The 23,434-nt window shown below is 29.5% G+C and overlaps 3 protein-coding genes across 3 annotated transcripts; all 3 read right to left on the minus strand.

Annotated features, from left to right (window-relative positions):
• Window positions 1–244: 244 nt before the first annotated feature.
• On the minus strand, window positions 245–6,502 carry LOC111689925 (procathepsin L). Its single transcript, XM_023452389.2, has 3 exons — window positions 6,329–6,502; window positions 1,169–1,548; window positions 245–1,102 (listed from the first exon to the last, which is right to left on the minus strand). Exons 2-3 carry the CDS (start codon window positions 1,498–1,500, stop codon window positions 388–390), a joined length of 1,047 nt encoding a protein of 348 aa, XP_023308157.2. The 5' UTR covers window positions 1,501–1,548; window positions 6,329–6,502; the 3' UTR covers window positions 245–387.
• A 4,868-nt stretch (window positions 6,503–11,370) lies between these two features.
• LOC111689926 (ervatamin-B) lies at window positions 11,371–12,606 on the minus strand. The gene is made up of 2 exons (XM_023452390.2): window positions 12,440–12,606; window positions 11,371–12,385 (listed from the first exon to the last, which is right to left on the minus strand). Exons 1-2 carry the CDS (start codon window positions 12,542–12,544, stop codon window positions 11,486–11,488), a joined length of 1,005 nt encoding a protein of 334 aa, XP_023308158.2. The 5' UTR covers window positions 12,545–12,606; the 3' UTR covers window positions 11,371–11,485.
• A 1,048-nt stretch (window positions 12,607–13,654) lies between these two features.
• On the minus strand, window positions 13,655–14,814 carry LOC111689928 (ervatamin-B-like). The gene is made up of 2 exons (XM_023452391.2): window positions 14,676–14,814; window positions 13,655–14,615 (listed from the first exon to the last, which is right to left on the minus strand). The coding sequence occupies exons 1-2, from the start codon at window positions 14,778–14,780 to the stop codon at window positions 13,704–13,706; spliced, it is 1,017 nt and encodes a 338-aa protein (XP_023308159.2). The 5' UTR covers window positions 14,781–14,814; the 3' UTR covers window positions 13,655–13,703.
• Window positions 14,815–23,434: the final 8,620 nt, after the last annotated feature.

Below are 23,434 nucleotides of genomic sequence, written 5' to 3' on the forward strand. Positions count from 1 at the left end.
GTTCTGTTCTAGTTCTGTTCTAGTTCTGTTCTAGTTCTGTTCTAGTTCTGTTCTAGTTCTGTTCTAGTTCTGTTCTAGTTCTGTTTTAGTTTTGTTCTAGTTTTGTTCGAGTTCTGTTATAGTTCTCTTCTAGTTCTGTTTTAGTTCAGTTCTAGTTCTCTTCTAGTTTGGCTAGTTCTGTTCTAGTTATGATCTTGTCCAGATCTGTATAATTTAATAAAACAAACATATTTCTCTTTGAACTATTTATTCATTTATTCCATTCGTATACAATTTTTCTAAACTTTTTAAATTTAAATAATTACTATAACAAAAACAACAATTTGTCTTAAAACTTAAAATTAATTTTGTTTAATAAAACAATTATAATATACTACAAAGCAACATTTACAGTAGGGGATAACTACATTCACTAGCCACGCCACAAAAACTATTCTCATTACGTGGGAGTTTCATAAAACCATTCTCTCCCCAATTAGAAGAATACGAATTCTTGATGATCCAATAATCACGTCCATTTTCGGTACCATAACCCACAACCACAACCGAATGATTAACTTCACCCTGATTACAGGCATCATCATCAAAAATACCACCACTGTATTGCCCGAAGGAGATGAGATCAGCATTAATGGAACAAGCTATGGGGCCCAAAGTAGCAATAACTTCTTTCATTTTCTCCTCGTCACCCGGCTTAATGCGAGCATAATCTCTTATAAATACTCCCTTATCATAGGTTTCATTACGGCCACATTGGGCATTTTCCATTTCGGTATAGGGATATTTAGCCTCCAAAGAGACACCATGATCACGTATGTATTCAAAACCATATTCTTGGAAACCACCGTCGCAACCCATGCTGCCATAATCTTCGGCACAATCCACCAAATTCTGTTCAGACAGGGGGATCAATAGACCAGTACGTCTAAACAGATGACCCTCCAAAGCACCTATGGTGGCAAAGGACCAGCAAGAACCACAATCTAAACCTTGAAAACCGGCTGGGGTAACACCACCCAATTCACGCCAATCAAAATGATCGGGTAAATTTTGTGTGTTCGTTTTGGCGGTAACAAAATTAACATGTTTCGAAGTGATTTCTCTATAATCCAAAATAAAAAAGGCCAATTATGAAATTTTCTTTTCAAAGAATCAAACAAATACTTACTCTCCCGTAAAGGTGATCTTCGAACCTAATAACTTGCCCACCTCCTTGTGAGTCAAATCGGCCAATATATTTAGGTTCATGTGAAAAGAACTCAAACCCAAAGCTGCATATTTATTACCCATATCCACCACTGCTTTCGTGCCCATAAATATAGACTCTCTGAATTGTTTCTCTTTTTCATCTTTATAGACTTTGCCCGTTTGCTGTTGAAACTCATCGAAATTACGCACTTCACACAATTTGGGAAAGCTGTGTAGAGCATGAGTCAATGTTAGAAAACTGGTTAGCACTGACGCCACTAACAAGATCTTAGATTTAGAGTTTTCAAACATCTTTAAGATTTGTTTTGTATTTCTAAATAAATTTGGTTTGGAAGGGAGCTAAAAATAGTTTTAGAATATGTTTTAAAAAATGTGCTAATCGGACAGTTAGATTTTATAATAAAATGACAATAAATTAAGTTAAAACTGGTACAAATATTAAATGTAGATTTATATTAAACTTGGTATAGAGTCAACGACCTCATGAGGCGCTACTGCCTTTCAACTATTAGATATTCTTAACACAATATTAAGTTACTTTTAAAATGTGGCAGCATTCTAATAGCCTAAGCAGCCTAAAAATATGCTAGAAAGTTATAAGTTTATAGCAAGGGAATATTGATGTAATTTTAATTATTAAGGGAATTCATTTAATTTGCATTAAGAAATCGATCTGAACTATACTCAAACCTATAGTCAAAACTATACTCTATAGTCCAGTCTATAGTCTAGTATAATCTAGTCTATAATCTATTCTATAGTCTAGTCTATAGTCTAGTCTATAGTCAATAGTCCATTCTATAGTCTATAGTCTAGTCTACAGTCTAGTCTATAGTCTAATCTTCTGTTCCAGTTCTGTTCTAGTTCTGTTTTAGTTCTGTTCTAGTTCTGTTCTAGTTCTGTTCTAGTTCTGTTCTAGTTCTGTTCTAGTTCTGTTCTAGTTCTGTTCTAGTTCTGTTCTAGTTCTGTTCTAGTTCTGTTCTAGTTCTGTTCTAGTTCTGTTCTAGTTCTGTTCTAGTTCTGTTCTAGTTCTGTTCTAGTTCTGTTCTAGTTCTGTTCTAGTTCTGTTCTAGTTCTGTTCTAGTTCTGTTCTGGTTCTGTTCTAGTTCTGTTCTAGTTCTGTTCTAGTTCTGTGCTAGTTCTGTTCTAGTTCTGTTCTAGTTCTAGTTCTAGTTCTGTTCTAGTTCTGTTCTAGTTCTGTTCTAGTTGTGTTCTAGTTGTGTTCTAGTTCTGTTCTAGTTCTGTTCTAGTTCTGTTCTAGTTCTGTTCTAGTTCTGTTCTAGTTCTGTTCTAGTTCTGTTCTAGTTCTGTTCTAGTTCTGTTCTAGTTCTATTCTAGTTCTGTTCTAGTTCTGTTCTAGTTCTGTTCTAGTTCTGTTCTGTTCTGTTCTAGTTTTGTTCTAGTTCTGTTCTAGTTCTGTTCCTGTTCCTGTTCCTGTTCTGTTTTAGTTCTATTCTAATTCTGTCCTAATTCTGTTCTATTTCTGTTGTAGTTTTGTTCTAGAACAGAACTATAAATTCTTGTTCTGTTCAAGTTCTATTCTAGCTTTCTTTTAGTTCGTTTCTATTTCTTTCCTATTAATTTTACAGGATTTTACTTTAAAGAAGAAAAAACTCCACGTATGTAAATACAAGTCTGAATGTTACTGTGAAACTGTTAATTAACACTTGAACTTAGTAGGGGATTTCTCCTTTCTAATAGCAATCCAAATAATCAGGCTAATATGTCTTAGAAGCAGGCAAAACTAGTATGTGTAGGTTCAAACATAAAAACAACACATTCTTTTTATTTCCGGGTTTTACCACAAATTTATTATTAATGATACAAACATATAATTATGTTATTTATTTTCAAATAGCATGCATGAATTTTTTTTTATGTAATAATAAATCTTTAATGCGCATCACATTATGTATTGGCATATTTATTGCTTACAAAATTTGTTTTTTATTAATGTTTTCAGCAACATTTTTACACAATTTCTTTAAACATTTATTCATTTCTTTTACAGATTATATTTTATTGTTTTTTTCTTTCAAACAAATGTATGTTAATGTAATATTGTTTCTGCTATGGAAAAAAATGGAGGGTAACGGACGTCAACTTTAGTTTTTTAGCTAAAACTAGTTTTACTTGTTGAAGTTGTAACTCATCATTGGGAGAGAAAAAAACATTAATTTGAAAAAAGTAAAAATAACTCATCAGGTGTAGAGTTCAATACTTAGACAGATATTGATGGTCATTTTTTTATTTTAACTTTGAAAGTTAAATAAATTAACTCTAAGGCGAAATATTGAAAGTAATAAGAGGGTTCACAAGTTACACAAAAAAACAAAACAGCTTTAACTATGGACTATGCTAAAGGCTTTAATTTTGTTCATGAACACGCCTATAAACTAACGTATAATCTGGTCTCTGAACTTGCTTATGAATTCGACTAGAAACGCTTTAAATTCGTCTAAAATCTCGTTTATAAACTGCTTTATAAACTCTTCTTGAAATTCAGCGATATATTCAAATCTATAGTCTCATATATAACTCTATAACTCTTCTTTATACTCGTCTAAATACTGCCTGAAAATTCATCTAAATCTGGTCTACAATCTTATCTGTAGACTTGACTAAAAACTCGTCTATAAACTCGTTTTTACTATAAATTATATCTATTATATAGACAAGATTACATAGTTTAATATGGTCTATATAATCGTCTGTAAACTCTAAAAATGGCTTTACAATGGTTCATTAACTCGTCTAAAACTTGAACTTTAATTTTCTATAAAATCGTTTTTAAACTCGTCCATAAACTCTTTTATTAACTCGTTTTTAAAGTGGTTTATAAACTAGTCTAAAAACCAAACTATAAACTAGTCTAAAAGCTAGTGTAAAATCTAGTCTATAGTCCGGTCTATAAACTTGTCTATAAACTCCTTATTCTATTCGTTTTGAAACTCGTCCATAAACACTTCAATTAATTTGTTTATAAATTATTCTAAAAACTAGTCTATAGTCCGGTCTATTAACTCATTATTTGTTTTAAAACTCGTTTATAAACTCTTCTTAACATACTGTTAACACGCTTTTAAACTCGTCTATAAACTGGTCTAAAAAACTAGTCTATAGACTGGTCTATTAGCTCATTCTTTATTTGTTTTAAACTCTTCTATAAACTCATCTATTAAAAGGTTTTTATACTCGTCTATAAGCTAGTTTAAAAACTAAACTATCTGGTCTGGTCTTTAAACTCGTATATTAACTCATCATTAAATTCGTTTTAAACTCGTCTAAAAACTAATCTATAAACTCGTTTATAAACTCATTATTCTATTCGTTTTGAAACTCATCTCTAAACACGCTTTTAAACGCGTCTAAAAATTGGTATATAATCCGGTCTATAAACTGTGTTAACTCATTATTTAAGTTAGTTAAAACTAGTCTAAAAACTAATCTATAGTCCGGACTATAAACTCGTCTATTAACTCTTGTATTCGTTTTGAAACTCGTCTATAAACTCATCAGTTAACTGGTTTTTAAACTCGTCTATAAACTAGTCTAAAAACTAGTCCATAAACTTGTCTATAAACTAGTTTAAAAACTAGTCCATAAGTCCGTCAAGAAAGTTGTCTGTAACTTTTTGTACAAACTCTGTAACTCGCCTATAAACTTATATGTAACTGGAGCACAAACTAAAACTCGTCTAATAACTCATCCTGTATTCGTTTTGAAACTCGAATATTAACTATCCAAAAACTTGTTCATAAAATCGTCTAATAATCTATAATCTTGTATATATACTCTTCTGTAAACTCGTCAACAAAGTTGTCTGTAACTCATGTACAAACTCGTCTGCAACTCGCCTATAAACTCGTATGTAACTTAAGCTCGAACTCATGTACAAACTCGTCTATAAACTAGTGAAAAAACTAGTCTTCAAACTAGGCTTAAAACTAGTCTATAGTCCGGTCTATAAACTCTTCTAATAATTTATCCTTTATTCGTTTTAAACCCTCATCTATAAACTAATCTATTAAAACTAGTCCATAAACTCGTCTATAATCTTGTCTATATACTCGTCTGTAGACTCGTCAACAAAGTTGTCTGTAATTTGTGTACAAACTCGTCTGCAACTCGCCTATCAACTCTGTAACTCGAGCACAAAGTCGTCTATAACTCGTCTGTAATTTCTGTACAAACTTGTCTATAACCCGTGTACAAATTCGTCTACAAACTCGTCTAAAAATTAGTCTATAATCCTGTGTATATTCCCGTCTATTAATTCAGCCTTTATTCGTTTTAAAACTCTTCTAAAAACTTTTTTATAGTCCGGTCTATAAACTCGTCTAATAACTCATCGTTTATTAGTTTTAAAAACTCGTCTATAAACTCATCTATTAACATGTTTTTAAACTAGTCTACAAACTAGTCCATAAACTCGTCAATAATCTTGTTTATATACTAGTCTTTAAACTCGTCAACAAAGTTGTCTGTAATTTGTGTACAAACTCGTCTGCAACTCGCCTATAAATTTGTCTGTAACTCGAGCACAAACTCGTCTATAATTCGTCTGTAATTTCTGTACAAACTTGCCTACAAACTCGTCTGCAACCAGTGTACAAATTCGTCTATAAACTCGTGTACAAAACTCCTCTCTTAACTTGAAACATTTTCTTTTTTATCTTTAATGATCTGTTTAACATGAATACCCTTAATGTTTAACAATTACAGACATAATAATAAGACCTCCTTTAATTGACACTTAACACTTGTTCTCTTTTTTTTAATGTACAGCATACATTTAGGCTGTTTTATTCTTTTTAATTTTAAAGAGTTTTGTAATGTACATAATTTTCAAATAATTAAATGTTTTACATTTGTTTATTTATTATAAATTATTGAATACGAAATAAACTATTTTTATTTTTAGGTAATTTTCCACAAATATCGTTTGTTTAATAATAGTTTTAACATTTTCTTTTGTATAACATTTTAGTAGTTTTTTTCCATAGTTTTGCCTTAAGCTAATATACATCATTATAAATATTAAATAATAATTTTATTATGACATCAAATATTTGAAGTAAATTTCCTTTAACACATACACACACACACACACACACACCTTTGTAAACAAAAAAATTTTTGTTTTTCACTGATTGTTTATATCCGTTCACTTTTTTTTGGGGTAAAACACCAAAAATGTTTAACTTTTTTTATTGGTAAAATAAAATTATTCGATTTTTACACGTTGTCTTGGTTGTTTTACGTTAAACGTGTTTAAAACAAATGAAACTTTGTTTCAAATTTGTAAATCTTTTTATAGACTCTGCAGATGTTCAAGCTAATGACTAAATTTAAACTCTAAGAAAATATTAATGTTTATTTTGTGGTTTCTCAAAGCAAACTAAACAAAAAAAAAAAAATCACCCGAAAAAAAATCTTCTTTAATTAATGTAAATTAGTATGAAGTGATTTCAATATTTTGTTAATTTGTCATAGACTTGTTTTTGTTTAGATGCTGTTTAAAAGTTGTTTCAACTTTAATTTCTTTAGATTAAAATTTTCAATAGAAATCTTTTGCTTATTTTTAGTCAATTTTTTGTTTTGTTTTTGCTTAGAAAGAAATTGGACTGAATCTACGTAATTATGTTAATTTTTTTTATTTTGTTTTATTTGTGGTTGACTTTTTTGTATAATTTTTATTAGCTAATTAATCATTGGTGGCAAAAAAAACTATAATATCGATTAAAAAAATGTGTGTTAAATTTCGCTTTTTATTTCTTTATGTTGTCGATCGGTCAACTTAAACAGATGTTAATTTTCAACATTAAGAGGGTTCAAGCAGCAAATAAAAATATTACTTTAAAAAAAAATCCGAATAATCGAATAATATTATTCGATTAACCGAATAAAATTATTCGATTAATTTTAACCGCTTAATCGTTTAAATATATTTATATCATCGATTAGTTTTTTATTTCTGAATTTTTGAAAAAAAAACCTTAACGAATAATCGATTAAAATTATTCGTTCAAAATCAACCGATTAATCGATTAAATATGTCTGCGATAACGATTATCACACAATATTTTGATTTTTATAAAAAAATAATTTTTACTAAGCAAGGATAAAAATTATTCGATTAATCGAATAAAATTATCCGAATAATCGAAAAAATATGTCTGTGATAATATTTATCATACAATATTTGATTTTTATGAAAAAATAAAATTTTACTAAGCAATGATAAAAAATTATTCGATTAATCGAATAAAATTATCCGAATAATCGAAAAAAATTATCCAATTTAATGATTAACATTTTATGTTAAATTCATCAAAACATTTTTTTTTTCAAATTTGTAAATATTTTTCAAAAAATAACATTTTTACGAATATTCGAATAAAATTATCCGAATAAAATTATTCGATTAATTTTAATCACTTAATCGTTTAAATATATTTATGCCATCATTTAGATTTTAATTTCTGAATTTTCCAAAAAAAAAAACCGAACAATCGATTAAAATTATTTGTTCAAAATTATCCGATTAATCGATTAAATATGTCTGTGGTAGCGATTATCACACAATATTTTGATTTTTTATAAAAAAAACATATTTACAATGATAAAAATTATTCGATTAATCGAATAAAATATTAAAATTATTCGATTAATCGATTAAAATTATTCGATTAAATAAACAAAAATGTTTATGAAATCTATTCACTTCGTTCAAATACGTTCATGACATTGATTACATATTAATTTTTTGAATTTTTATCAAAATTTTTAACATTTTACGAATAATCGAATAAAATTATTCGTTCAAAATTAACCGATTAATCGATTAAAAATATTCATTAAATTGAAAGAAATTATATTTTTGCATTCCAAGGAAAAAATTACACTTTAACCAAACAACGATTTAAATTATTCGATTAATCGATTAATAATATTCGATTAATCGATTAAAATTATTCGAATAAACTAACGAAAATGTTTGCGAAAACTATTTATTTCGTTCAAATATGTTTATGACATTGATTACATTTAATTTTTTGAGTTTCAAGCAAAAATTTAACTTTTACGAATAATCGATTAAAATTATTCGGGTAATAGATTAATAAAATTCTATCAATTTTGATAATATGTTTGAAAATGTATAAAAATCGATTAAAATTATTCGATTAAATTTTTAGTACACTAAACAACAACAAACATTAAAATAATGGAAAATCGATTCGAATAAACGAATATTCAATAGTTTACAGGCAACGAAAGTTATTCGTTTGTACCTGTGTTGTACCTGTGTTGTACAATCATGATAATTGTTTGTTCTTTCGCCTCTGTTTGCGTTTAGCTCAGTAAGAGGCTTCTCACTACTTACCAGCTACCGGTTGTCAAAGGTTCTTCCAAAATTTGTATAAACAAACAGTACGTGTGTTTGTTTGATTTTGAAAAAAGGTTTTATTTGAATTGAAAATCGGTATATTTAAACAATGAATGTTTTAGTTGTTGTTAATGGAAAATAAATATTTACGTACACCACGGATTGGACATGTACAACAACAACAAAACAATGACTTGTCGAACAAATTTAAAATCTGTTAGATTTAATAAACAATAGTAAAGATTATAGACAAGTTTTCTTTTAAAGAAGACTATAGATGATCTTATAGATAAGTTTTTACACAACTTAGGACTGTCGACCAGTTCATGGGCGTGACTAATAACGAGAATTTTGATAAGTTTTTAGACAAAAAATATCACTGTCGGCGAGTTTATGGATGGTATTATTGACAAGTATTTAGACAACTTCATATTAGACACTATTGGCGAATTTATATAGAAGAATATAGAAGGAGACTGTAGACGTGTTTATAGACGAGACAATATAGTAGTTAATCGACGAGACTTAATTTATAAAATACTAACTATAGACGAGTTCCCAGGTGAGACTATAAACGTGATCAGAGACGAGATTTTAGACGAGTCACCGTTGACACAGTTTATCGACGAGATTATAAAGCCCATTAAATATACTATTGACGAGACGAGTTTATATACAATAGTATAGACGAGTTGATACAATACAATAGGCGAGTTTGTAGATGAGTTTACAGAGTAGTTACTTTTGACCTATAGACGGATTTAATGAACACAGTATATCGACGCTATTGACAAGACATGTTTATATTCAAGACTATATACGAGTTTATACAATACAATAAAGTATTTAGACAACTTATATAAGTTTTTAGACAAGATATGGCAGTCGACCAGTTTTTGAACGGGATTATTGACAAGTATTTATACAACTTCATATTAGACACTATTGGCGAATTTATATACAAGAATATAGACGAGTTTATACAATTATACAAAGGAGACTGTAGACGAGTTCATACACAAGACAATATAGTATTTTATCCACGTGACTTTAGACTAGTTTATAAAAGACTTTATTTATGATACAACTATGGACGAGTCGTTTAGACGAGTTTAATGAGACGAGTTTATATATAGGTAAGCTTATAGATGAGTTTAAAAAGTAGTTTCTTTCAATCTATAGACGGGTTTAAAGGCCACTGTTGACACAGTATATCGACACTATTGATACGACAAGTTTATATTCAAGACCATTGACGAGTTTAAACAATACAATAAAGTGTTTAGACAACTTAGAGTTTTTAGACGCGATATGACTGTTGACGAGTTTATGGACAGGATTATTGACTGTTGACGAGTTTATGGACAGGATTATTGAAGAGTATTTAGACAACTTGATATTAGAGACAATTGGCGAGTTTTATACAAGAATATAGAAGAGTTTATACCATTAAATAGAGTTGTATGTAGACAAATTTATAGACGAGACAATTTATAGACAAATTTATAGACGTATAACTTATAAAGCACTTTATTTTAGGTACGTGTTTGTAGACGAGTCTACAGAAGATTTGTAAACAACATTTTCGATACAACACTATAGACGAGTTTATATAATTAAATTAGGGAGATCGTAGACGAATCAACAGATATGTTTATAGACGGGTCTATAGATATGTTTATCAATTTGTCGATAGGCGAATCTATAGATGTGTATTTAGATTAGACTAATACAGAGTTTGCAGTCGCATCTACCATTTTTTTAGACAACATAAATATTAGACGAGTTTAAGTGTCATCTATAGACGAGACTATATAATGTTTTTTAGACGAGTTTATAGATAAGACTGCAGACGAGTTCATAAACAATACTGTAGTCGATTTAAAATCTTGTAGACAAGTTAAAAAGCTATAGAATAATTTATAAAAGAAATGAGACTTTAGACGACTTTTAATAAGAGACTGAAGATCGATCTAAAAAGTAGACGTTATAAAGACGACACTACAGATTAGAAGAATATGGACAAGATTATAGATTGATTCAAAACTTAGACGTGTTTGTTGAAAAACGTATAGATGGGATACTAGGTTTTTAATGTGTTTCAGTTTATAGATAAGACTTTAACTAGTTTATAGAGGAGATTATAAATAGATTCAAAACTTAGACGAGTTTATTGACAAACGTTTTGATGAGATTCTAGACTTGAATGTGTTTCAGTTTATAGATGAGACTACTTTAGACTAGTTTATAGACGTGATTATAAATCGATTCAAAACTTAGACGAGTTTGTTAATAAACGTTTTGATGAGATTCTAGACTTGAATGTGTTTCAGTTTATAGATGAATTTTAAGACGAGTTTATAGACGAGATTCAAAAGTTAGACGAATTTGTTGATAAACGTTTAGATGAAATTCTAGGCTTGAATATGTTTCAGTTTATAGATGAGACTAGTTTATAGACGAGATTATAAATCGATTCAAAACTTAGACGAGTTTGTTGATATACGTTTAGATGAGATTCTAGACTTTAATTTGTTGCACTTTATAGATGAGACTAGTTTGGCTAGTTTATGAACGAAAATTTCGACGAGTTTTTAAATACTATAGACAAGTTACTAGATAAGTTTATAAATGAGCTGACAGACGAGATTCTAGTCAAATGAATAGACTAGTTAATGTATAAATCTTCAGCCATATTTGTGGACTATCAATATATGTATCTTAGCCAAGTTAATAAACAAGTTAACATTCAATACTAAAGACATGTTTATCGACGAGTCTTTACTTTTTTTATTAAAAAAAAAACATTTTTTACTTTATTTTTATATAAAAAAATACATTAAAATATAATAAATATTACTAAAACTACTTAAGCAATCGGTAGACTTAAGCTAACTCCGTGGGAAAGATGGCATTTTTAGTCAATTTTACGGTAGGTGATCTAGCGACTCTTATCAAACCCGTTTCACCCCAATTAGTACCGAAAGAGTTCTGTAATATCCAATAATCTATGCCAGTAGAGGCATCTGTATCATAACCAATAACCACCATAAAGTGAGAACCCTGACGCACTGAGGGTTGTTGGAAAATACCCTCCGAATAATGCATAAATTCAAAAGAAGTGGGATTGAATTCCACAACCACGGGAAAACCATTAGAAACATAAGCCTTCAAAGACTCATCATCACCATCGGTAAGACGTGAATAGGAACCCAAATTTGTTACCAATTGACCCATGGGTGTGCACATTCCTGGTTCGCCAAGAGTATTGTTATTGTTGTATTCACTTTCCAAATGCAAATCCATATTGTATTGTGTCAAATAGTCGAAGGCTGCTTGGGGTACTTGATTCTTGCAGGCAGCAGAACGACCAGCGCAATCAATGAAATTCTGTGCCGATAAGGGGGCCGGATTCATATTGCCCATTTGTTGGGCTTGGAAAAGTTCAATAGATTTGGCAGCAGCATAAGCCCAACCACTGTTACATTTAGTACCTTGATTTTCTATGTTTGAGGTGAAACCAAAATCATTTATAGGATCGTAATAGGGAGAAGCTGGCTGTACTGAAGGTAAGGGAGAATCGAAAGATGGTCCTGTTTCCATGGCCACTGGGAATAAGGCATTAAAATGTATAAAACGCATATCCGTAAATTGATTGACACTCAATGTATAGGTTGTAGAGTTACGTGCATTATGACGGTCGATCATGCGTTTGTTGTAGGCATAGTAATATTGAGCATAGGCTTCAGTAATATCGCTATTGGTATAGTCTTTGTTATATTTTGCCTAAAATTAAGGGAATAAATAAATTTTCAATGGTTAATATTATCTTTTACCCACCTTATATTCCGCCCACTCATTAGCCGGTACATGATTGATAGCCCAAGACAAATCCACCAAACACATCGCCATTATGGCAAACATGAACAACGTTATTCTGGCCATTATATTCTAAAGTAATCCACAAACAGATTTCTCCTCGTTTTAAGTGTAATCCAAAGTAATAATCGAAATGAACTGATTTTTCTTTTAGCACTTAACAAGACTTTTATACTTTTTCTTAAAAAAATTTGTTTCTAAATTTCTATCTAAATTTAATTCTTTTATCTTGTATTTGTTTAAATTTCACCCACAAAATAGAAAATAACAAAAACAACATATTCTAACCCAATTTACTTTAGATAGACTTTACAAAAAAAAAGTGTTAAAATGTAATCTAATTTGCCATTGAAATTATGAGTGAATGTTAAATAAATATGTACGCTCATGGTTATTTACACAAATAGATTAAGTGGTTTTATAAGAAATGGTAAGAAGTTATTAGACTTGAAAATTCTAGGCAAAATATCAAGGGGCCGAAAGCATGGATGAGTATTTAAGCGAATTTATAGATGGGTTTCTAGTCGAATTTATAGACGAGACTATAGATCCTGAAGTCAATTTTATGGGCAAGTTTATAGAAAAGGTGATAGAATAAATTCTACACAAGACCATCATCAATACTATACTTTTATAGACGTGGCTACAGTCGAGTTTTTATATGGGATAATACATCGAGTTTACAGGCCTTTCGAGTTCATAGACGAGACTATAAAGGTTTTCATCAACATCGAGGATATCGAGTCTATAATCCAGTTTATAGAACTGAACTAGAACTGAACTAGAACTGAACTAGAACTGAACTAGAACTGAACTAGAACTGAACTAGAACTGAACTAGAACTGAACTAGAACTGAACTAGAACTGAACTAGAACTGAACTAGAACTGAACTAGAACTGAACTAGAACTGAACTGGAACTGAACTAGAACTGAACTAGAACTGAACTAGAACTGAACTAGAACTGAACTAGAACTGAACTAAAACTGAACTAGAAGTGAACTAGAACTGTACTAGAACTAGAACTGAACTGAACTCGAACTGAAATTAATGAAATCGAAATTGTTAACAGGATATTTACATTCCCTTGCCAAAGATATTTAACACGATCCGAGAGATCGGCAGAAAAATCAGAACTTTACTTATTTTTAATAATTTTTCTAACTTTATTAAAAAATACAAATAATTTTATAAAAGTAAAATACTATCATTGTCTTTACTCAAAACTATTCCGAGGGGAATATAGCATTTTTAGCCAGTTTAGAATTTGGTGTACGATGTAATTGCAGAAAACCTTCTTTACCCCAAGTAGTGCCAAAAGAGTTCTGCAATAGCCAATAATCCATGCCGGTAGTTTTATCGTTACCATAACCTATAACCACCATAAAATGTGAACCCTTGCGCGAAGTGGGCGGTTGAAAAATACCATCTGAATAATGCATAAATTCAAACGACGAAGGATTAAATTCCACCACTACAGGCATGCCAGCGGAAACATAACTTTTCAATGCTTCATCATCACCATTTTTAATTTTCGAATAGGCGGTTAATGTTTCCACCGGCAAATGTTGGGCGCCACTAGGTGGTGTACACATGCCGGGTTGTGCTTGTTCATTGTCATTTTTGTAATCTTTTTCCAAATGTAAATCCATTTGATGTTCGGTTAAATAGTTAAAGGCAGCCAGGGGTACCTGATTCTTGCAGGCTGATGAGCGACCAGCACAATCTATTAAATTTTGTGCTGATAACGAATCGGGATTCATATTGCCCTTCTGCACGGTTCGAAAAAGTTCTATGGATTTAGCCGCAGCATAGGCCCAGCCGCTATTGCACTTAAGACCTTGATCTTCTACTTTTGCATTTAAACCCATCATTCGAGGATCATAACTGGGTGCAGCGGTTTGTACAGTTGGCGGCGGTTTGTCGTGGTATTCTGCCGTAGAACTAGCCAAAGGAAAGAGAGCATTAAAGTGTATAAAACGCATATCACTAAATTGATTAATGGCCAATTTGTAGGTTCTTAAACCACGATCATATAAATCATTATGTTTTTTAATCATTTTCTTGTTGTAGGCATAATAATACTGGGCATAAGCCTCGGTGATTGGAGAGTTGGTGTAGTCCTTGTTATAGGCGGCCTAAGGGTAGAAATTTAAATTAATATTTTTAGAAAATTTTATTATTTCTACAATACTTACTTTATAATCAGCCCATTCTTGGGCCGGCACATAGAGTATGGCCATGGATAAATCCACCAAACTTATGGCGACTAAAGCCACTATAATTAGTGAAAACTTGGACATTTTAATTTAAATGTTTTGCCTACTGTTGTACAAGATCAACTGTTATCTTAAAATGCTGTTGTCTAGGTTTTTATAGTTTAATTTTTGTTTTTAAATTAAAAGAAATTTTCTTATTTTTCAAGATAAGAAAATATTAGTTCTAAACCTTTTCGTTTTTTGAGTAAATATTATTCCAGAGTAAAAGGTCGTTTGATCTTGTGTCTTACCTTTCAAATGATTTGTAAACAAATATTTGTCTTTGGTAAGTACTTTGACTAATTAAATAGGTTTTAACGGAGAGTAAATAGAAAGCGCATTTGAAATATCTTTATGATTAAGAGAGAGGTTTAATGTAGAGATAATTGAATGCAGTTTAAACTACAGTTATTGAAATTGCTATGGCTCTCTGACTTTAAAGGTACTAGGAAGTAGATCTAGAAAGAGAGAGGTTTAATGTAGAGATTAGAGACTGCAGTTTAAACTGCAGTTATTGAAATTACTATGGTGCTCTCTGGCTTTAAATTAGAATGTAAAGCTGTTCCGCAATAAGGGTATTTGGAAATAGATCTAGACTATAGACTAGTTATAGTCTAGTCTATAGTCTAGTCTATAGTCTAGTCTATAGTCTAGTCTATAGTCTAGTCTATAGTCTAGTCTATAGTCTAGTCTATAGTCTAGTCTATAGTCTAGTCTATAGTTTAGTCTATAGTCTAGTCTATAGTCTAGTCTATAGTCTAGTCTATAGTCTAGTCTATAGTCTAGTCTATAGTCTAGTCTATAGTCTAGTCTATAGTCTAGTCTATAGTCTAGTCTATAGTCTAGTCTATAGTCTAGTCTATAGTCTAGTCTATAGTCTAGTCTATAGTCTAGTCTATAGTCTAGTCTATATTCCAGTCTATAGTCCAGTCTATAGTCTAGTCTATAGTCTAGTCTATAGTGAAGTCTATAGTGTAGTATATAGTCTAGTCTATAATCATGTGTTTAGTCTAGTCTACATTCTAGTATATAGTCTAGTCTGCAGTCTTGGCACATAGAGTATGGCCATGGATAAATCCACCAAACTTATGGCGACTAAAGCCACTATAATTAGTGAAAACTTGGACATTTTAATTTAAATGTTTTGCCTACTGTTGTACAAGATCAACTGTTATCTTAAAATGCTGTTGTCTAGGTTTTTATAGTTTAATTTTTGTTTTTAAATTAAAAGAAATTTTCTTATTTTTCAAGATAAGAAAATATTAGTTCTAAACCTTTTCGTTTTTTGAGTAAATATTATTCCAGAGTAAAAGGTCGTTTGATCTTGTGTCTTACCTTTCAAATGATTTGTAAACAAATATTTGTCTTTGGTAAGTACTTTGACTAATTAAATAGGTTTTAACGGAGAGTAAATAGAAAGCGCATTTGAAATATCTTTATGATTAAGAGAGAGGTTTAATGTAGAGATAATTGAATGCAGTTTAAACTACAGTTATTGAAATTGCTATGGCTCTCTGACTTTAAAGGTACTAGGAAGTAGATCTAGAAAGAGAGAGGTTTAATGTAGAGATTAGAGACTGCAGTTTAAACTGCAGTTATTGAAATTACTATGGTGCTCTCTGGCTTTAAATTAGAATGTAAAGCTGTTCCGCAATAAGGGTATTTGGAAATAGATCTAGACTATAGACTAGTTATAGTCTAGTCTATAGTCTAGTCTATAGTCTAGTCTATAGTCTAGTCTATAGTCTAGTCTATAGTCTAGTCTATAGTCTAGTCTATAGTCTAGTCTATAGTCTAGTCTATAGTTTAGTCTATAGTCTAGTCTATAGTCTAGTCTATAGTCTAGTCTATAGTCTAGTCTATAGTCTAGTCTATAGTCTAGTCTATAGTCTAGTCTATAGTCTAGTCTATAGTCTAGTCTATAGTCTAGTCTATAGTCTAGTCTATAGTCTAGTCTATAGTCTAGTCTATAGTCTAGTCTATAGTCTAGTCTATAGTCTAGTCTATAGTCTAGTCTATAGTCTAGTCTATAGTCTAGTCTATATTCCAGTCTATAGTCCAGTCTATAGTCTAGTCTATAGTCTAGTCTATAGTGAAGTCTATAGTGTAGTATATAGTCTAGTCTATAATCATGTGTTTAGTCTAGTCTACATTCTAGTATATAGTCTAGTCTGCAGTCTTTGGACTAGTCTTTAGTCTAATCTTTAGTTAGTTAGTAGTCTAGTCTATAGTCTAGTCTAGTCTGTAGTCTTGTCTATAGTCTAGTCTATAGTGAAGTCTATAGTGTAGTATATAGTCTAGTCTATAATCATGTGTTTAGTCTAGTCTACATTCTAGTATATAGTCTAGTCTGCAGTCTTTGGACTAGTCTTTAGTCTAATCTTTAGTTAGTTAGTAGTCTAGTCTATAGTCTAGTCTATAGTCTAGTCTATATTCCAGTCTATAGTCCAGTCTATAGTCTAGTCTATAGTCTAGTCTATAGTCTAGTCTATAGTCTAGTCTATAGTCTAGTCTATAGTCTAGTCTATAGTCTAGTCTATAGTCTAGTCTATAGTCTAGTCTATAGTCTAGTCTAAAGTCTAGTTTATCGTCTAGTCTATCGTCTAGTCTATCGTCTAGTCTATAGTTTGGTCTACTGTCTTGTCTATAGTCTAGTCTATAGTCTAGTCTATAGTCTAGTCTATAGTCTCGTCTATAGTCTAGTCTGTAGTCAAGTCTATAGTCTAGTTAGTTAGTTAGTTAGTTAATTAGTTAGTTAGTTAGTTAGTTAGTTAGTTAGTTAGTTAGTCAGTTACTTAGTTATTGGTTAGTTTGTTCGTTAGATAAGTAGCAAATTATATGTTAACTCAACTTAATCACTTTTTTATCTTTCACCTGCTAAACATACCCATTCCTATCTCATCTTCTCATGGAAACTTTAATACATATCTATTATTATTTGTTGACACATCATTAGTATAAATATTTACCTAACATTTTATTTAATTTCTTAAGAAAACTGCCAAAAACAACAAAAACTACAAGAGATTTTAAAACTTAAAAACAAATCATAAAATTTTAAACTCTTGTACTTGAATGCAGTCAAACGTGCAGGTTTATTCTTATTATCTTGTGCCCAGAAATAAGTGTGATTTTTTGTTGTACAATTTAAATATTGTTGTCTATCAACCGCTAACTTAATAATAAGAAAAAATAACTATAGGTTTTAAGTAACACAAGGCTCGAGCTTTCAATAAGCTAGTGATTGCCCTAGATTTATGGTAACTATAAGTATTCTAATTTAAAATACAAATAAATTAAATTCTTCAATTAAGAAAGATGGAAAGTGGGGAAGGAAAATTTAACATTCATTCACTTTTTTTAGTTTATTCTGAGATCAGGTCGTTGGACTGGAATTTATTCATAGTAGTTATATATATACAAACTCCTCTATAGTGTATTTATTTATAGATTATAATCTCGTTAATAAAATTATCGCCTTGAGTATCATAAACTTGTCTATGTATAGTCTGGTCTATAGTCTTGTCTATAGTCTGGTCTATAGTCTGGTCTATAGTTTAGTATATAGTCTAGCCTATAGTCATATTTCTAATCCATAGTCTAATATATAGCCTAGTCTAATGTCTAATCTATATCCTAGTCTATAGTCTAGTATTAAGTCTTGTATAGTATAGAGTCTTGTATACAGCCTAGTCTATAGTTTAGTTTATTGTCTAGTCCATAGTCTAGTATATAATCTAGTCTATAGTATAGTCTATAGTCTAGTCTATAGTCTAGTCCATAGTCTAGTCTATAGTCTAGTCTATAGTCTAGTCTATAGTCTAGTCTATAGTCTAGTCTATAGTCTAGTCTATAGTCTAGTCTATAGTCTAGTCTATAGTCTAGTCTATAGTCTAGTCTATAGTCTAGTCTATAGTCTAGTCTATAGTCTAGTCTATAGTCTAGTCTATAGTCTAGTCTATAGTCTAGTCTATAGTCTAGTCTATAGTCTAGTCTATAGTCTAGTCTATAGTCTAGTCTATAGTCTAGTCTATAGTCTAGTCTATAGTCTAGTCTATAGTCTAGTCTATAGTCTAGTCTATAGTCTAGTCTATAGTCTAGTCTATAGTCTAGTCTATAGTCTAGTCTATAGTCTAGACTATAGTCTAGTCTATAGTCTAGTCTATAGTCTAGTCTATAGTAGTCTAGTCTATAGTCTAGTCTATAGTCTAGTCTATAGTCTAGTCTATAGTCTAGTCTATAGTCTAGTCTACAGTCTACTCTATAGTCTAGACTATAGTCTAGTCTATAGTCTAGACTATAGTCTAGTCTATAGTCTAGTCTATAGTCTAGTCTATAGTCTAGTCTATAGTCTAGTCTATAGTCTAGTCTATAGTCTAGTCTATAGTCTAGTCTATAGTCTAGACTATAGTTTAGTCTATAGTCTAGTCTATAGTCTAGTCTATAGTCTAGTCTTTAGTCTAGTCTATAGTCTAGTCTATAGTCTAGTTTATAGTCTAGTCCATAGTCTAGTCTATAGTCTAGTCTATAGTCTTGTCTATAGTCTATTCTATAGTCAAGTCTATGGTCTAGACTATAGTCTAATCTATAGTCTAGTCTATAGTCTAGTCTTTAGTCTAGTATATAGTATGGTCTATAGTGTAGTCTATAGTCTAGTTTATAATCTAGTCTGTAGTCTAGTCTATAGTCTATTTTATAGTCTAGTTTATAGTCTAGTCTATAGTATAGTCTATAGTCTAGTCTATAGTCTAGTCTATAGTCTAGTCTGTAGTCTAGTCTATAGTCTAGTCTATAGTCTAGTCTATAGTCTAGTCTATAGTCTAGTCTATAATCTAGTCTGCAGTCTAGTCTATAGTTTAGTCCAGTCTAGTCTATAGCTAGGTCTATAGTGTAGTCTACAGTCTAATCTAAAGTCTATTCTATAGTTTAGTCTATAATTTAATCTAAAGTCTAGTCTATAGTCGAGTCTATAGTATATGTCTATTGTTTAGTCTATAACTAAATAACTAACATACTAACTAACTTATTAATTTCATTTCTCCCCACTGTTCATATGGCAACCTTGCTTATTTGGTAACTCTTATTTTGCAAGTGTTGTCAATTCATTCTCTAATTCACATTGACATTTAACGGTAAAAATATACTTACTTTGCGTGTTCTTCATCTCTCTCACTCTCACGCAGCAAAGCTTTTTCTTACCATTTGCCTTGAAATAATAAAAAAAAAACAATTTTGTTGTTGTTTTTTGTGTGTTGTTTTTGTGAAAGTTTTAACTTTTTGTTTTTCTTTTATTTATTTAGTACTTTTTCCTTTATTTAATCATTTATTATTGATTTCTTCTACAAGCAGAGCTTTACAGACTTAAATACTAATTCATAAACAAAACTTGAATGAAAGTAAAATATAGTTTGTTTGTTGGTTGGTTGTTGTTGTTAAATATATATATTACTTTTGTTTGTTGTTTTATAACATTTTTGTTTGTGGATTTTTGTCAAATTTGTTTGTTTAAAGGAAAAAAGAGTTTGTTGTTGTTGTTTTTTTGTTTTGGTTGTTGTTATTAAATGAACTTAATAAAAAGTTACAAGAAAAGCTTTATTTTGTTTTTGGTTGTTGTTGTTGTGGGTTTTTTGTTTGTGTTTTTGGTTTGTAGGTGTTGGTTTTAAAAACTTAAATGTTTAAATATTTTGTTTTGTTTTCTTCTTGTTGTTGTTGTTGTTGTTGTTTAGCAGTGTTTTTAAGGTGTTTGGTTTGTTGTTGTTGTTTTTGTTTTTAAAAAATATTAAAACCATGGAAGGTATTTTTTTATTTATTTATTTTTTTTTGTTTGTTTTTAAGTTAATGAATTAATGCTTTTAATGATGTTTTGTTTTGATTATTGCGTTGAATGTTTAATTATTATTTTTTTTTGGTTTTTGTTTTTGTTTTTGTCAAGAGTTTAAGCAAAGCTCATGATATGGTTTTACGCATTTTTTTATTTAGTTTTTGTGATTTTTTTTAATTAAATCCATTTATGCGTAAATATTTTTTTTTTAAATAATTATTTTTTTTATTAATTTGTTTTTGTAATTTAATTATGTTTTAATGTGTGTAGGAGGGGCGGAGTTATGTTTTGTTATGTAAAATGTTTAAGCGTGTCAAGTTTACACGTAAATTATGATTTTTTTTAATTTATTTTTTTCTTTAAACCCATTGCTTTTTTATATAATTTTTTTTTAATTATTAATATCTAATTAAAGATTTTGTTTTATTTTTTATTATAATAAATTATTTTAGTTGCTTTTTTTTTGTATTAAAGAACTTTTTTGTTTTATTTTTTTATTATTATTAATTTTCTTTATATTTAAACTTTTTTTCTTTTAATATTTATTTTTTTCTTGTTTTAATATTTATTTATTTTTTTTCTGTTTCTTATATTTAAATATATTTTAATATGAGATTTGTTTTTTTTTTGTTTTCCGGCTAGTGTTTAAAGTTTTTTTGTTTTTCTTCTTCTTTTTAACATATTTATTTTATATGTACTAAAAATTAAATAGATTATTATCTACAATTTTAATGAAATTTTTTTAATATTATTAATTTAGTTGTTGTTTTTTATATTATTTTTTTTTTAATATTTTACTAGAGTTTTTTTTATATATATAATTATTTTGTTTTTATATTAAGACAGACCTTTAACAAACAATATATGAGATTTCTTTTTTTTAATTTTTCCAAAATTTTTAACATCAATTTAAAGTTTTTTAAGTTTTTTAAAGAAAAATAAAATATAATTAATTAAAAAAAATACTAAAAAAATACTAAAAAAATATAATTAATTAAAAAAAAAAAATAATAAAAAATTATAAAAATAATAAAATGATCAAAAAATATTAAAAATAATAAAATTATAAAAAAATAAATAAATTCTTCTATAAAGAAATCTGATAACAAATTATTCAAAAGCTCCTTTTTTGTAAAGAAAACTATATTAAAAGTCTTTAATAAAGAAGTCTATAATAAAGAAGTCTTTTCTCTAAAGGAAACTATATATTTTTTTAAGAATCTTGAGAAGATCCTTTTCTTAAGGAAACTGTCTTAAGAAGACACTTCTCTAAAGGAAGCAGTCTTAAGAAGGCACTTCTCTAAAGAAAACTTTCTCAGGAAAACACTTCTCTAAAGAAAACTGTCTTAGGAAGACACTTCTCTAAAGGAAACTATCTTGAATAGTCTATTTTCGAAAGAAAACTATTAAAGAAGTCTTTTCTCTAAAGAAAATATATATGTTCTTAAGAATCTGCCTTGAGAAGATCCTTTTCTTAAGGAAACTTTCTTGAGAAGACACTTCTCTAAAGGAAACTATCTTAAGAAGACACATCACTAAAGAAAACTGTCTTAGGAAGACACATGTCTTAAAGAAACTCTCTTAAGAAGACACATCTCTAAAGAAAACTGTCTTAGGTAGACGCTTCTCTAAAGAAAACTATCTTGAGACGTTTTTTTCCCAAACTCATCTTGAAAAGACACTTCTCTTAAGAAAACAGTCTTAAGAAGGCACTTCTCTAAAGAAAACTGTCTTAGGAAGACACTTTTCTAAAGGAAACTATCTTGAATAGTCTATTTTCGAAAGAAAACTTATAAAGAAATCTTTTCTCTAAAGAAAATTTTATATCTTCTTAAGAATCTGTCTTGAAAAGATCCTTTTCCAAAGGAAACTCTCTTGAGAAGACAATTCTCTAAAGGAAACTCTTTTAAGAAGACACATCACTAAAGAAAACTTCTCTAAAGAAAACTGTCTTAGGAAGACACATGTCTTAAAGAAACTCTCTTAAGAAGACACATCTCTAAAGAAAACTGTCTTAGGAAGACGCTTCTCTAAAGAAAACTATCTTGAGACGTTTTTTTTCCCAAACTCATCTTGAAAAGACACTTCTCTTAAGAAAACAGTCTTAAGGAGCTACTTCTCTAAAGAAAACTGTCTTAGGAAGACACTTTTCTAAAGGAGACTATCTTGAATAGTCTATTTTCTAAAGAAAACTATATATTTTCTTAAGAATCCGTCTTGAGAAGATTCTTTTCTAAAGGAAACTCTCTTGAGAAGACACTTTTCTAAAGAAAACTCTCTTGAGAAGACACATCTAAAGAAAACTGTCTTAAGATGACACTTCTCTAAAGAAAACTATCTTAAAAAGACACTTCTCTAGAGAAAAATGTCTTAGGAAGACAATTATCTATGGGAAACTATCTTAAGAAGACACGTCTCTAAAGAAAACTACCCTAAGAAGGCCATTCTATAAAAAAGGGTCTTTAAACTAAACTCTCCAAAGAACACAAATTGAGAGATTTCTTCTCTAAAGAAAAATATATTGAAAATACTATTTACTTAAAAATCTTCCTTAAGAAATTAATATTCTAATGAAAAAATATACTTCTCTAATGGAAATTGTGTTGAGAAGTCTTTTCTTTAGAAACTCGTCTTGAGAGAACACTTCTCTAAAGAAAACTGCCTTAAGAATACATCATTCTAAATAAAACTGTCCTGAGAAGAAAACTATTTTGACAAAACTCTTCTATCTTAAAAAGACTTTTTAATAAAAAACACACTATTGAGAAGACAATATTCCAATGAAAACTATCTTCAGAAGACACCTTTCTAAAGAAACTGTCCTTAAATAACTTTTCTATAGAAAGTACATTCTTTAAAGAATACTATCTTAAGAAGA

Source organism: Lucilia cuprina, chromosome 6 (assembly GCF_022045245.1).
Source record: "Lucilia cuprina isolate Lc7/37 chromosome 6, ASM2204524v1, whole genome shotgun sequence".
Classification (NCBI taxonomy): Eukaryota; Metazoa; Arthropoda; class Insecta; order Diptera; family Calliphoridae; genus Lucilia; species Lucilia cuprina.

Bases quoted from the DNA above. Each gene is read 5' to 3' on its own strand.
- LOC111689926 (XM_023452390.2), bottom strand. From the start codon at position 12,544: ATGGCCAGAATAACGTTGTTCATGTTTGCCATAATGGCGATGTGTTTG. The intron at 12,386-12,439 runs GTGGGTAAAAGA...CCTTAATTTTAG, and splicing joins ATGAGTGGGCGGAATATAAG to GCAAAATATAACAAAGACTA.
- LOC111689925 (XM_023452389.2), bottom strand. From the start codon at position 1,500: ATGTTTGAAAACTCTAAATCTAAGATCTTGTTAGTGGCGTCAGTGCTA. The intron at 1,103-1,168 runs GTAAGTATTTGT...TTTGGATTATAG, and splicing joins AAGATCACCTTTACGGGAGA to AGAAATCACTTCGAAACATG.
- LOC111689928 (XM_023452391.2), bottom strand. From the start codon at position 14,780: ATGTCCAAGTTTTCACTAATTATAGTGGCTTTAGTCGCCATAAGTTTG. The intron at 14,616-14,675 runs GTAAGTATTGTA...TTCTACCCTTAG, and splicing joins AAGAATGGGCTGATTATAAA to GCCGCCTATAACAAGGACTA.